The 14,882-nt window shown below is 43.3% G+C and overlaps 2 protein-coding genes across 8 annotated transcripts in view; one reads left to right on the top strand and one right to left on the bottom strand.

Annotated features, from left to right (window-relative positions):
- The window catches only part of IFT80 (intraflagellar transport 80), an 81,073-nt gene extending 76,247 nt beyond the window's left edge, over positions 1–4,826 (bottom strand). The window contains exons 1-3 of one of the 4 annotated variants that reach the window (XM_068164283.1): positions 4,782–4,826; positions 1,806–1,895; positions 592–810 (exon numbers count right to left, since the gene is read on the bottom strand). In XM_068164283.1, coding sequence (XP_068020384.1) covers positions 592–810; positions 1,806–1,845 — 259 coding nt within the window. In that variant the 5' untranslated portion in view covers positions 1,846–1,895; positions 4,782–4,826. Of the gene's footprint in view, positions 1–591; positions 811–1,805; positions 1,896–4,016 lie in introns of all 4 variants that reach the window. The other 3 variants (XM_068164282.1, XM_068164281.1, XM_068164285.1) reach the window with 3 other exon arrangements.
- Positions 4,827–4,950: 124 nt separating this feature from the next.
- The window catches only part of SMC4 (structural maintenance of chromosomes 4), a 46,134-nt gene continuing 36,202 nt past the window's right edge, over positions 4,951–14,882 (top strand). Inside the window, exons 1-5 of one of the 4 annotated variants that reach the window (XM_068164287.1) lie at positions 4,951–5,055; positions 7,270–7,465; positions 8,590–8,768; positions 9,421–9,612; positions 11,516–11,692. In XM_068164287.1, coding sequence (XP_068020388.1) covers positions 7,309–7,465; positions 8,590–8,768; positions 9,421–9,612; positions 11,516–11,692 — 705 coding nt within the window. In that variant the 5' untranslated portion in view covers positions 4,951–5,055; positions 7,270–7,308. Of the gene's footprint in view, positions 5,056–6,480; positions 6,692–7,269; positions 7,466–8,589; positions 8,769–9,420; positions 9,613–11,515; positions 11,693–14,882 lie in introns of those variants that run through there. The other 3 variants (XM_068164289.1, XM_068164288.1, XM_068164291.1) reach the window with 3 other exon arrangements.

Here is a 14,882-nt window from a genome sequence, read left to right on the forward strand (position 1 = left end):
CTGGAGCAGGCTGCCCAGAGAGGTTGTGGAGTCTCCTGGTGTGGAGAGCTTCCAACCCTCCCAACCACTGTGACCCTGGACAAGCTGCTGTGGGTGCCCTGCTTTAGGAGGGGGTTGGACTGGGTGATCTCCAGAGGTCTATTCCAACCCCACCATGCTGAGATTGTGTGATTTCAGTAACTCAGTCATCACCTGTAAGTGATTTGGGACTTATGTTAGCACACAGTACAGACCTAATTAAAACTCCTGATTTATAAAAAGATGATACATCCCTATCTGTGAGTTGTCCCTGCCCATGGCAAGAGGGCTGGAATTAGAGGATCCTTGATGTCCCTTCCAACCCTAACAATTCTATGATTCCATCCCACATTAAAAATGCTATATCACACTTGTTAACATTGTACTGGAGAAAATTACTGATGCAACCTATGAAATCTGAAGGAATTATTAGTTTTACACCAATGCAACTGACATAGTAACTATTTAAAGCTGCTTTACTGCAGATTCTTTAACCACAAATAATTTCTCATGCATCACGAGTGACATCAGCAGAAAGCTGCATGAAACTATCAACATTTTCAATGGACTCACCATCAGAACTTGTAAGAACAAAGCTGTCAGCCTGGGACTGCTTCTTCCCACCTATACTTCTGGGAAGCCAGTGCATATCTATGGGATAAATATCATCAGGCAGCTTCACTACGCGAGTTGTCTCGCCGGTTAAAAGGTTCCATTTCATAATCTGGTGATCATCACTGCAGGAGTAGAGCTCGTCAGCTGTAGTCCAGCCCAGGCAGCTAACTAATTCTTTATGTTTAATTAAATTAAGGAACTCTGAAAACTTCAAATAGTACAGAAAAGCTTGCAAATTATCTCAGCTGTGATCTGCAAAGCTGAAAGGATAGGTGCAGGAGGATTATTTTGGTAAAATCCCGTGGAATGTTTTAGAGGAAAAAAACCTCGAGTCTTCATGGGTGGATTAAGATTGGATGTGAGGAAGAAGTTGTTGCCCATGAGGGTGGTGAGAGCCTGGCACAGGTTGCCCAGGGAGCTGGTGGAAGCCTCCTGCCTGGAGGTGTTTGCAGCCAGGCTGGATGTGGCTGTGAACAAGCTGCTGTAGTATGAGGTTCCCCTGCCTCTGGCAGGGGGGTTGGAACTGGATGATCCTTGAGATCCCTTCCAGGCCTGACAATTCTATCATTCTTTCTTGCTTGCTCTTTTGTGTTAAAAGAAGCTGGTAGAAACTCTTCAACAAAAATAAAGCAAGGTGTCATGTGAAAAATATAACTCCTGTGATGTATTTTTATAGAAGCACAGCTGAAATGTTGGGTTACACTTCTAGAAGGGTCTTAGTCCACAATGCAAGTGCAAATCACCCAACTAGCACTGAATTTATTAACAGCACATCTTATACAAATTGACATATAAGATATATATGATAATTTCTTTAATTTATTAGCAGGAAAACTAGAACTTAGCTTACATCTTCCATGTATGTCTTACTACAAGCAAGTAGATGTATCAATATCCCTATTTACTATCAGAGAAAGGTTTTAGCTTGTCACTACAGATAAGAAGGGAGGGGAAAAACATCAAAAGATAGCTTCTGAAAGGAAGTTTTTACTCTCTAAGGGTTCAACATCTCTTAAAACGTTGCCCTTAAAGACTGCACTAAATGGCAAGGTGAAGAGGAGTAAAAAGCCATCTACAATGTACCAGTATTTTACTGTCACATCCATGCTAAGGATCAAAAGAATCTGTTCGGAATTAATAAGCTTTCCCACACTTAATTTTGACAGAAAGGATATGTTTGGGTTCCTTTAGAAGGGAAGTCTTCAGTCTCATTTCAGTTGTTCAGTTGGAGCATTAAAAAGAGAGATGTAGGCACATTTTAACTGTAATAGAACAAAACAAACACATATGTAAGTAGCCCAAATTAAAAAGGTAGACAGTAACAGCAAAATAAAAGGGTTTGAAGCAATATTACACTAGGGCTGTGGAAAAATAAGCATCAAAGCAGACCTGAGTTTCAAGGGAATTCAGGTTGTACAGCACCCAACTCCACTTTACCTGATCACTAAGTATAAACACACTGGACAATTTAAAGAACAAGTGAGGAATGTATTGATAAAGCATGAGAGGATGAAACACTGAAGTTTCCTTGTGCTGACAATAAAGCCTTGAAAGTAGCAAGGGAAAACTTGGAATCACAAAACTTTTCAAGGCACTTCAAGCTTACTGAGAGATGAAACAGAAGAAAAAGCCATCCTACAGAAAGAATTCTGCTGTGACACAAGATCTTAGTGTTTCATCCACTCCTATCAATAATGTTCATAATACTTCACTGCAGCACACTAATTCCCTAAGCAGTTCACTGGGGGCCCATCCTGTTGTCCCCTCCCCTCTTGTGACAACAAAAGCCTTTCTCTGTCTGTCCCTGGGCAGCATAGACAGATGGAAAGAACCAAAGGCAAGAGGGAGAGAGCTGAAGATGCATTATGAGAAGCCCATTATGATACACAGTGTGGCCTTTTAATCTGGGAAGTTTTCATCATAAAAATTGCAGTGTGCCAAATTAAGACTCATTAAAAGGACAGAAGCCCAAAACCATGATTTGCTGTGCCCAAAGAACAAGTTATTTTCAACTCTAATTGATAAACACACAAAGGTTACTTCTATTTTAGTAACTAAACCTCTCCTACTCAAAATGCCTTATTTCCTTCTCCTCCTCTTATCCAAAAACTGCACAGGGAGTCTCATCACCAAGGCATTTCAAAGGGGTGTGAGCCTGTAGCAAACTTTAAGTGTAGTGGATTAAGGGCAGCCTTTTCATCATGGCCTTGACTTCTATATGGTGGCAACGCACCTGCACATACACCCCTTCAACACGTGCCAACAAGTGCTCTGCTATTCGATTGCATGGCTCTGTGCCACAAATCCTAAAACTAAACCCCTAAACAGAAACTCTAAGAGTTGCATCCATAAAAATAAATCAGTAAATAGCAGGGAGTAGAAGAGCATTAAGGGATTCCTCCTGCAGTTCAATGCGAGCACCTCTTCTGCTCAACACAATACCTCAGTATTTACTTGGGACACGTGGATCTTATCTGTTCCTATCTACTGTGAACACCAGAGCTTGCCAAACACACATTTTCAGTTGCTGCTCGGTAGTTTTCAGTGTTTTATGTCTTTGATTTCTCACTCCAAGTACCAGCAGGCATCTGCCAGTCTGTCAAGCGTCCAGCTTGCACTCTCCCCTGCTCCCACTACACAGAGTTGTGATTTTTTTCCCCTCCTTTCAGACAGGACTAGAACTTTATAATAACTTTTGAAAAGGTCTTAAACACTCTTCATGCCAACCTGAAAGGTAGAATGCTCACTCTTACACCGTATAGCTCATCTGTTGTCATCAACAGGCACATCATTACCCATCGTACTACATACAGCTCTGCAACGAGCCCAACAGCATGTCAGCTGAAAGCATTCTACTAGAAGTTGACAAAAGACGGGGCAACAACGAGGAGTTGTTCTGACAGCTGGCTAAGTTCGCCTCAGCTTCTCCTCCCAGCCTCACACGGCGGCCCCGGACCCTCGCCCCCTCCCCGCGTCACCCCAGCCGCTTCCCCTCCGGAGCCGCTGAACGAGGAGACGAGGATCAGAGACGAGAGATTGAGCAAGAGCCGGGGGGAGAGCGAAGGGAAAGGCAGGAAGGAATGGGGAGGCGTAGATGGCGGTGGCGCGGCTAGAGCTGGCTCCTCACAGCACGGCTGTCTCCCAGGCGGCTTTGGCTCAAGGCTGCGAGGGAACCGCAGCCCTACTCGACCAACCCCTCAGGCACCACACTGCCGGCAGAACCCCCGCTCTGGCCGTTGCCAGCACCCCCTTTCCCCTCAAAGTTTCCAGTTTCCCAAGCAGCAGATACCCGTCCTCCCACTGCCCTTTCCCCAGGCGAGCACCAGCGTCCGCTCCCTGCAAGGGCCGTCCCGAGCCGGGGGTCGAGACTCCCCCGCCCTCACCTCGCCTCGCCGCCCGGCTGTCTCCCGGAGTTCTCCTTCCCCTCTTCCCACGCCGAGCCAGGGGGGCTGGTCACGGTCCCGACCCTTTCGCCCACCACGGCGGTGAGTCAGACCGGCCCCGACGGCGAGGGGAGGGGGATCACGGCCGCCTCCTCCTACTCCAGCCCGCCTTTACCTGGCGCCGGCAGCGGGATGGAGAACGCAGAGCGGCGGGGACCGCTGCCTTAGCAAGCCGGCTCCCGTCCCCGGCTGCACTCCCGCTCTAATCCCGCCTTCCTTCGCCGTCCCCGCGGCAGGACCGAGGCGGCGGCTGCCCGCTCCCCCCGCGGCCAAGCGGCTCCGTCTCTATGGCTACTTCCCGCGAGAATTCCTCCTCCTCCTCCTCATCCCACCGCCACCTCACGGGCCCTCCCCGACCAGGTGACAGGGCCCCGCTGGCGTCACCACGCTACCCGTTAATTAACACCGCTTTAAAACCGCCGTGCCCCCACTAGTTTTTTTATTATTATTTTTAATATTTTTGGGAAGGTTTCACTAACAGCAGCACCCGCTTCGGCCGCCGCTCCGGCCCCCCCACCTCCCAGCCCAGTTACCGGAGTAACCAAGCGCCGCCCACTGACCTACTTCTACAATTAAAATAAATCCCTTTAAAGGCAGGGCGGGCAGGTGGCTATGACCGTGAGGACACCAACCACCGCAAGTCTCTCCCCCTCTTTTCCTCCCGCGAAGAAAAATCCCGTCAGCGAAGGTGTTTATTTCGCTTACATTCGCCTCCCGCCCTGCCCGTCCGCACAGTAACGGAAAGCAAGATGGCGCTGAGCGGGGCGGTTTTTTTCCCCCCTTTCAAACCCGCGGGAGGCCGGCCCCCTGCCTTCCCAGCATGCCCCGCGCCTTTTTCTAACGAATTTCGGTTCGAGTTTGCCGTTTGGGCGCCATTTTCGAGTGTGGAAGCCGCCGAGCCGCAGCCAGAGAGCCAGCCGTCTGCTCCTACCCGCCACCCGCAGCCTCGCTGAGGGCCGGACACTGATAGTCCTTGAAGGTACCAGCTCCGCGGGCGGCGCCGGATAGTTTAAGGCAGGGTTTGGGGCTGCAGCGGTGGTAGTTTGCCTGAGGGCAGGTGGAGCTGGGGGTTTCCCCCGCTGCGAGCGGGGCGGCGGAGATGTGCTTGGGGCGCTTCGCTGGGCAGGGCTTGATGAAAAGGAAAACGGGGAGGCGGCGGGCTCCGTCCTCCACCTGGTTTTTCGAGGTTTTTTTTTTTCCTCTCGTCCTGAGAGAACGCGAGGTGGTGGCGGCGGCTCCTCTCTGCGGGCCCGGGCGGTCGAGCGGGGGCTGCCCCGCTGAGGGCTGTTCCCGAGGGGCCCGGGTTGCCCGGCGGCTTTTCGGTCACCGCGCTGGAGGGTCACAGCGCACCGAGCCTCCTTTCTGGTTGCTGGCGGCAGATGGGTTTGAGGAGGGGAGGGGATGAGAGAGGGTCTTCTGCAGCCCAAGAAGGCGCCATGGGTTCCCGCTGTGCCCTTACGGGCCTCGGGGGACCGTGAATCAGACCCACCTGGGACAGGCAAGTCCGGGAGTACGTTTCGGCAGCACAGGGGCCCGATTTTAATGGGCATACGGAGCAGGGACCTGTCTATCACTCTTTTTCTGCCTCTTTCTGCGCTTGACATGTAAGAGAGAAATCTTCAGGAGGTCCTTACCGACTTGGCTAGACCGTGACACGGGTGCAGCTGGGCTCCCTGCATTAACGGATGGGGGTTAAAAAAAACACCCCAAAAACTACCAAGAAAAACCCCAGAAAGTTTTCACTGACACGGCTTGTCGATCTGCAATGTAGTCGGCTGTTCTTAAGGAAGCCTTTCCTGTCCATTTTTAGCTCTTTTTTTTTTTTTTTTCTTTCCGCCATCCCCGTAACAAAAAAAGGGCACTCGGCAGGGGGTGGGGGAGGGATGCTTGCCCCAAACACCTCCGAGCTGCCCCGGGAGAGGAGCTGGGCACGAATCTGTTAAATTCGCCAGCGCCTGTGGCAGCTGATTTATCGCGATTTAAAAGCTGAGGTCAAGTAGTTCTGCCTGTTGATTCTGTTGGAAGTGTCGGGCGGTGGGGGAAGGGTTGGTAAGGTAAATAGGTCCTATATTGCACAATTCTCTTGGAGTGGAGCGGTTTTGGAAACAAACGAGAGAAAAAAAATATATAAAAATAATAATCTAGGACTTTGAGAGGCTGTAGTTGTCTGAGACAGCCATTGCGGAACACTTCTTACCAGGGGCATAGACTCAAATTGCCTTAAAATGAGTTCTTTCTCTTATTTCCCCCCCTCCCCCATTGTCCCAAATGAAGGACTCTCATGAGAGTGTGGGCTGGGGGTAGGTCTGAAAACGTCAAATGATTGGCACCAATTGTAAGATGACTTTCTAACCACGTCAGTTTTTTTTATCTTGTGAGAAGTAAACTTTCTCATGTCTCTTTCTGCAAACTTGCTGCAACTTAAACTCTTTGGAAGAGGTTTTTTTGTGTTGGTTTTTTTTTTGTTGTTTCTTTTTCGCTCCTGCAGCCGCCTTTCTCCTCATCGTTTGCTTTCTATTTATACGTTTTGGGAGCTGTGCCTCAGTGCCAGCTGATGGACTTTTGTTAACGTTTCACTCTTGATCCGTTAACTTGAATATTACAACCAGACGAAGGTATTTTCCTCTGCTTTCTCTGTTAAACGTTGAATGCTGGCAGTAGTGGTTGTGTGATATTTTGGCGACATGAGTGTGTTGACTTAAACTGTTCAAGAGTCAGGTCTTTGCTGTAATTATGCAGGTCTTTTTGTTTGTCTACCTACATAAAGTATATATTCCATGTGGACTGTTGAAATGTGTGTCAGCTCTGAAACGTGTATGTAAAAGAGTACTTCAGGAGAGTATAGACATACGGCTACTCGGTTCGTTACTGCGAATGTCTCTTTAACTCTTTTTCCCCCAGCATCATCCCAGTTGCTTTCTCTGAGCATAACAACTGCACAGAACGTAGCTGTGTGAGTTTTCAGTAGGTAGATTTGTGCTATTTCTACAGATTAGGGACTAATCGCTGTTGGAGATGGGGAGGTGTATTTTAAACCAGGTCATTGTGAGGCTAAACTTGAGGGGGTTTTGGATTTTTGTCCTCAAAATACTTGAGTTTCTAAATTAGTCAAGCATCTGGGCAAACATGTAGGATTATTCCTTAGGGGGGCTGTAGCTCAATGCTTAGATTGCGGGGTTTTCTTGTTTGCTAGCAAAGGAGGTAGATCCCTTCAGTAATCTGATTGCACGGAATGGAAGGGAAACAGCCAAGAAAGATGATGCCAAGCAAGAGCACCAAAGTCTCCACAGCAGCCCATCGGGAAGGCAGAGAGCCCTTAGAGGACTCCATCGATGACATGGAAGTGGAAAATGAAGACAACAGGCAGCCTAGTGAGGTACCTCCACAAGGTAAGTTAGGATATTGGGGTTCTGCAGGGGGGTGAGTTTGTAGTGCTTGTTTAGCAGCAATCTTCAGCTGAATTTACCAACTGTCCCAGACAGGGTTTGCTCCTTCCTTTTCTAGAAAGCCTTGACTCCTGGCCAGTTTGACCTGCTTTTAGATGGGTAAAAGAGGCCTTGCGAAGAGTTAAAGTGTTTGGAGCGGTGATTCAGTACAAGTGCAAAAGCAATTTGTAGCCTTTCTAAGCCTGTTTCGTATTCCTGATCTTGAACATTGTACTTAAAGATTGTGATACAGCAGCAGGATTTTTTCAGATGTATATGGAGCCAGTGGTGTGGGATTTCATGGAATGGAATAAATGTCAAGTTTATTTACTTAACTCTTAAAATGATTTGACTTTCTCTTTCATGAAGCAGTGTTTTTTTTCTGGAGTTTATGCTGAAAGTGTCTGGGGAAAAAAGCAGTGTGTGTCTTTTTGGGTAGCCAGATATGCAATTATTAAAGCAAGGTATTTGACAAATGGATTAATATGTTGAAATTGGTGGTAACAGCTTCAGTCTATTTGAAGCAAAAAGCTGCTAGTGACTGTTGAAAAGCTGCTTTGCTCACAACTAGCTGATATCCAGGGGGCCAGTTTGTTTTCGTAACAAACTTCCTGTCTTTGCAAAGCAGTTGTGCTGTCATTACAGCTTTCAGAGCATTGTGCAGCGCTCCCCAAATCTTGCAGAGTGACTTGTGAGCAGGCTTGAAATGTGGCTTTGCACTTATTAATGAGAAAGGCTTTGCCTGGTTCAGATTTGTAGGCTTTATTGTGACGGTTGTAGCTATTGTCATTGCAGAGTGCCTCTTAAAGTGTGTTAGAATAAGAATTACATAATGAAGGAAGGAGCCCACGAGTGTATCGGTGGGACATCTTAAGTATCTCTTTTGAAAGACTCACTTGGTAGAAAGACTTTTAATTCCACTCAGCTCATTAAAATAATTACAGGCAAAACTATAGGTTTGCTTCCTATAGAAACAGTTTGCTTTTCCAATTGAATGCTTTAAAAGGTGTCTAGTCATTGGGAGCTTATAGGTTGTTTGGTTTGTTGCTTTTTTCCCCCCCTTTCTGTTTATTTTGGATGGTTTTTAGCAGACTCAGATGAAGTGATTGATAATCGAAGTTTAGAAGAGATTTTGGGTAGCATCCCTCCTCCCCCACCTCCAGCAATGGCCAACGAACCTGGTGCTCCTCGTCTCATGATAACTCATATTGTAAACCAGAACTTCAAATCCTATGCAGGGAGGAAAACTTTGGGACCTTTTCATAAGGTATCATTTCTTTTACCTTAATTTTTGAAACAAAGCTATGCTTAACCTTGGCTGTGTGTTAGTATTGCTTCCTGTATTTTCATGTAAGCTCACCTCAAGAGATGAAAAAATACATGTTTTAGAGTTACTTTTCCAGAGAAATTGTGCATTTTCATTATTGCCCCGTAGGAAAAAAAGTAGTGAAGTGCAACTTTCTGATCCTGTGTAATTGTCATTTGTCAGTAGCCCTTAAAAACCCAGACTTTTCTCTTGATTTCGTTTACTGGAGAACTTTAAGGGGTGTGTGTTTGAAGAATGAGAATATTTTTTAGTGCCCACAGGAGACTGAGGTGGCTAATCATGAAATTTCCTTGTGAACATGCTGGCTCAGTACAGTGTTCCTTCGAGTTCAGTTAAAGTTTAGAAAGCTCAGCTGAGGTGTGATTATTTTTTTTAATATTTTTTTTTCTTCTGTAACTTTTTTTAACTTTTTTTTTGCTGAAGAACTTGTACTGCTTTACCTTTGAGAGTAAAAGCTAAGCTATCACCAGTCTGCAGTTGCATGCACTAGGAATAACTGGTTTAAGCTGCTGACAAATGGAATGGGTGATGTACGCTGCCTAGGATCTCTTTCTGCTGGGACCTAACTTTTTCCCCCCCTTCTATCATGCAGCGTTTCACGTGTATTATTGGGCCTAATGGCAGTGGCAAGTCCAATGTCATTGATTCCATGCTCTTTGTGTTTGGGTATCGAGCACAAAAAATCCGATCCAAAAAACTCTCTGTGCTGATCCATAATTCTGACGAACATAGTGACATCCCGAGTTGCTCTGTAGAAATTCACTTCCAAAAGATCATTGACAAGGTAGGTACGCTTCTGGTCACAACAGGGGAGGCTTTTATTTCATTTTATTTCATTTTATTTCATTTTATTTCATTTTATTTCATTTTATTTCATTTTATTTCATTTTATTTCATTTTATTTCATTTTATTTCATTTTATTTCATTTTATTTCATTTTATTTCATTTTATTTCATTTTATTTCATTTTATGATTTGAGAGCTATTAATATTTGCTTATTTTAGATTGAGCTGGGGAAAACTTCAGAGCAAGATTAGTTTACCTTCAGGAGGTTAAAAAAAAAATCAGTTCAGAGTTAATTAGCTTAAATTCCTCTATTGAGTGGTGCAGCTCTTAAAATATTAGTGGGGATTCTTGTTTTATTTTCTGCAAGACTTAATACCTGATCTGTCTGTTTTAAAACTCTGTAGAAGTGTGTAATAATGATTTTAAGCAACAGTCATTTTGGAGCTGTTACCTCACTGAAGTAAAACTGATTTCTGAAATTAGTAAGATCTCTAAAATGTGCAAGTCTATATTTGGACCTGTTATATATGCTGAACTTTATAATATTAGCACATATATTAAGAAATAAAACCTATTTAAGCAAAACTCTTCAAACCAGTTAGAAACAATCTTAGCTTCTCTAGGTTTAGAAAAATTATCTAATGAACCTGAAACTTTCTTGTTTACACCTCATGGACACTAAACATGCTGCAATTTTAAACCAGGTTTTCAGCTGAAATTCAGGATGTTGCCTGCTGCCACTAAATGTTTTTGAACCTGATATTTTGTTTGAATGAAATAGAAAGTGTTGGCAAAAAATAGAAATGACCATTTTTTTTGCCTCTTTGCCTTGGTAAAATCATCTGGCCTTTTTGCTGGTTAGTTGTTGAAGTTTCACAGTGCAAGGAAATGTATTTTTAACTTAAATGGAGTTTTTGTCCACACATTCTAGCAAGAGTGTAAATTGCTGAGTTTAGGGCTAGTCAAAACAGTGGGAAATGTACATTAAATTAAAAATTGGATTAATAAAGTGGCAGTTTATATAGCCTTTGAAGGAGCTGTTTTAAAAGGCAGATTTTTTTTTATACACAGACCTTTTTTCTTGTATTTACAATAAGCAGATTTAAAAAAAAAAAAGTTCTTTGGTTTCTCTGTTGGTTTTGTTTTTAACAACATCTTGGGGATAACTGTGTGATCCAAACCACTTCTGCCTACACCAGATACCAGCTTGCTTATGCTCTTGGGAGTTAATCTGGGGAAGTGGCAGGCCAGTTTAAGCCTTTTCAAAAAGCAGGCATCAATTTGAGCTTTTTTAAGTATAGCACCAGCTTTGGTTTAGGTGCTGCTTCGGAGGTAAACTTGAGATCTCTGAAGCTGCTGAAGGTCACATTTATCACATCTTTAATGTTTTGCTTTTTTATCTGCTGCAGTTTCTCTTTAGAAGCACTCAGCTAAAAGTAACGCTTTTGCTTAGTGATAAAAGAGGAGGTTTAGCATGCAAGCAGCAGTGAAGTCAGTCAGGGCTTCCTAATCTGAAATTTCAAGTGTGGAGTAGCACAACCACTTGAAATTTGCAGTAGGTCTTTTCCTTTGTGATTTGAAGCAGTGGTAAAGAGAACAAATGAAAATATTTGCAAGGCAATCACTTGTATTAGAGGTGAGAGGGGCATAATATGAAGGCCATCCAATTTAAATGATTTGGGCTATTTTTTCCCCCATTTGTCAAGGTGGTGTTTTTTTAGTGTTTTCTTTTCCCCCCCCCCCCCATTATGCAGTTTTAAGATAATTCCTCCCTCCTATTAGATCCCAGAGTGCAGTTGACTTACAACATGAACATTACAAACCTGTGCTTAATTGTGAAACGTGAGGTAAACCTGTGCTGTAGTAATTTGGTTTTTGGCTTTATTTTTCCTCCAAACAGGAAGGAGATGATTATGAAGTAATTCCTGACAGCAAATTTTGTGTATCTAGAACTGCCCATAAAGATAATTCCTCTGTCTACTGCATCAATGGGAAGAAAGCAACATTCAAAGATGTTGGTATTCTCCTTCGAAGCCATGGAATTGATCTGGATCATAACAGATTCTTAATTTTGCAGGTTGGTGGATGAATAAACCCAATTTTAGGTCAAGCTTTATTTCCAGTTTTTATGGCTATCAAAAATGCTGCCTAGGCTTTTTTTCAGCCCTGATTTTGAGGCCTTAAAGTCCTCTAGCAGCACATCATGGTTTGCATGCTCTGGTAAAGATGCGAATCATTATTTGCTGCTTTAGGAATTTAAGGAAGAGAAGCAGCTGTGAAGAGAACTAACAAAGTTTTCTGTCTTCCCCACATGTGGATGAGTAGAAAGAAGAGTTGTCATACTTGTTCCGCCCTAGCAGCACGTAAATATTGGTGTAGTAAAATCAACCTTAAACCCCAATATTATTGTGCTGCTTAAGCGTGGCAGGGATTCATCGTCTGGCATCTTCAAGATAAAAATGCATCAATGGTAACTGAAACTTTCAATGATTCTGCTTGGAAGCTAACGTTATCTGTGCTCTCATGTATAGGCATGGTTTTACTGGAGGGGTATGTATGTAGAGAAGAAAAGGTAAAAATGAACTGCATGAAAATGGAGTGCATGGAGTGTACTCTCTGTTTACCCTGTACTGTGGAGACCTCAAGAGAATGGCAGGGTTTTAGACAACTCAGGCTACATTTTTTAAAGCTACAGTTAACCACACATACTGTAAAAACATTAATCATCATCACATTTTTCAATAGAATATCATTTATGTTCACATTTCACCTTCCAATTAGAAAGTTTGCTATTTAAAAGACTGGCTGAAGACAAGCATGTCACTTCCCCCCCCCCCCTTTTCTAATTTTTAAATAGTAATGAGGAATTTTGCTATGTGCCAAACCCTTAAAGATTAAATTGAATTCAAGTACTTGATGGAAGTATTTAAATTTTAATTCAGCTGTGGTACCTTTATCTGCAGTTCCCTGTAATTATTTCACCAGGTCTCAAATTTACTCTAAAGGATCATGGCCTAGAAAATTAGTGAGCAGTAAGAGCCTCCCTAGGCCTGAAATTTTTCACTAAGCTTTGTTTTAGGCCTGTTTCTGTCAAAGGAGCTCCCAGTTCCCCCTCTAAAAAAATAATAAGTTCTAGCTGGGTCGCTGGGCTTGCTTCACTTCCTCCACCCTTCTCATGCAGCCCTTTTTTACAGTTACACCCACAAAAAGAGGATATCTCTCTTCTAAACTCTCCATGCCAGCTAATTATTCCCTCCAGCACTTTCTTCCTGTATTTTCTGTTTTGTGATGGAGTGAGAGGTACCTGCAAGATCACAACTGTACTAAATACTTGGGGTTTTTTTCTATACAGCTGTTGTGAAGTATTTGAGCACCGTTTCTAAAAGGGAGAGAATACAGAGTCAAAGATTAAGTGAAGCAGAAATTATGCTGCAAAGATATCTAAAGCTTAGTGTTAAGAGACCTTTTTTTGCCTCTGGGAGGAGGAGAAGGGAAAATTTGGGAGCAAATATTGCTGAGCCTTTTAGATTTTACTTGCTCCCCCAGTCTGATTTGATTTCTTCTCCCATTATTTCCCATGAAGTTATCAGTGAAGAGAACATGTCTTTTCCTCAAAGCTTGAATCTCCATCTGTGTAGTGGAAAAGAAAGAGGGGGGGTAAACCCAAAATTCAGGCTTAAAAGCAGTGCTGCTCACCATTTTTTTTGTTTCTACCAGACTCTTCGTGGCTAATGGATTATTATGAAGGGCAGAGGAAACTGCTGAGATTTTCTGTCCTTGTGTACTCCTTCTGCCTTTCTCCTTGCACAGAAGGTTTTGTGCCTTTTTTAAAGTGAAATCTACTGATTTGCTGATTCACAGTTGAGGATTTTTCCAGTTGGGAAATGCAGCAATTTTTTTTAATATATATATATTTCTATTTTATTTTTTTTCTTTTCATATAATGATAGTGAAACTTCTCCAACCCAAATCCTAAAAATTACAATTAGAAATAAATGCAACCAGGTCAGAAGGCTCAGGCTATGAACTGCAATCACAAGGACTGCCTTTTCCCTGCCCCCCCCCTTACATTTTTCCCATCAAGGATGTATCACAATGATTGCCCCCCTTTTTTTCCCTTTACTATTTCCTAAATTAAGTTATTTTGAAGTGGAGAGATTAGTAACAAGCTTGTTTAGCTTTTCTCTTGTTAGAACTATACTGACCCAGGCTCCCCCAAGTTTAACTAGCTAGCAACTAATTTTCTCATTTAAAATAGGTTCTGAAACTCTTTGATTTTTTTTGACTGTGTCCATAGGGTGTAGTTAAGGTATTTCCCTTCTACCACAGATTTTGAGTTAAAAAAAGCCTGTTAATTAAGGATTATCAAACACTGTGTGACAGAATATTCACTAGGTAGTACTAAAGAAAGGTTGCAAGAAGGTGTTTTGCATGCAGTAACAAATCCTTTAGGTTCTTGATTAGATTGGATTAGGTGTTTGATTTAGATGATTATATGCTAGCATATTTAGCATTGCTCCATGAAGAATATTTGCTGTTTAGAAGAGGGTTTTATATTTTTGGCATTATCTCCCTATTTTCCCCTCTCTATTTTCCAGTCTTTTTCTGACATAGCGGATTTTGGGAGCCACTTTAGGGTAGAATTTGTAAGCTTAGGGCAGGCTGGATGCTGTAAAAGTTGGATAGGGCATGATACAGGTGCTGATGCCATGCTGCAAGCTGAAGTCCAGCTACTCATGACCTCTGTGAGGAGAGTTACAAAAAACACCTGTGGAGAAACAGAGTATGTCAGAGTGAGTAATGTGCAAGTGTTATGAGTAGCTGTAGAAGTGTTACAACCTCTGTGCCTGATTGAACCAGCTGATTGAAAAATACCTTGTTTAAAAATGGTTGCCAACCTTCAACAGGAGAAGTGATCCTTAAGTTCTAATGCTATGTATTTTATGTTCATAATCACTTGCTCTGTTTTTAGTGTGTTAGGAATAGGCAAACTGCCACAGCCTGACACTGCAGTAGGAAAAAACTCACTGTGGTGCTTAAAAGCATGCTGAGCGCTGTGGTAACATCTAGCATCTTGCTGCTGTTTGTCTCTTCCACACCTAATGCCCCAGCCTCAGTAATGTGTGCACTTTTGAAGAGCAACAAATAAAACTGCTTAGTTGTTCTTTGAGACTTGGGATGTCAATGTAGCTGCTCCCAGCATGGTAGGGAGTTGGACTGAACTTCTGGAGATCATCCAGCCCACCCCCCTGCCAAAGCACAGGTCC

This window comes from Melanerpes formicivorus, unplaced genomic scaffold, assembly GCF_026170545.1.
Source record: "Melanerpes formicivorus ecotype bairdi unplaced genomic scaffold, bMelFor1.0.p_v2 SCAF_78, whole genome shotgun sequence".
Taxonomy (NCBI): Eukaryota; Metazoa; Chordata; class Aves; order Piciformes; family Picidae; genus Melanerpes; species Melanerpes formicivorus.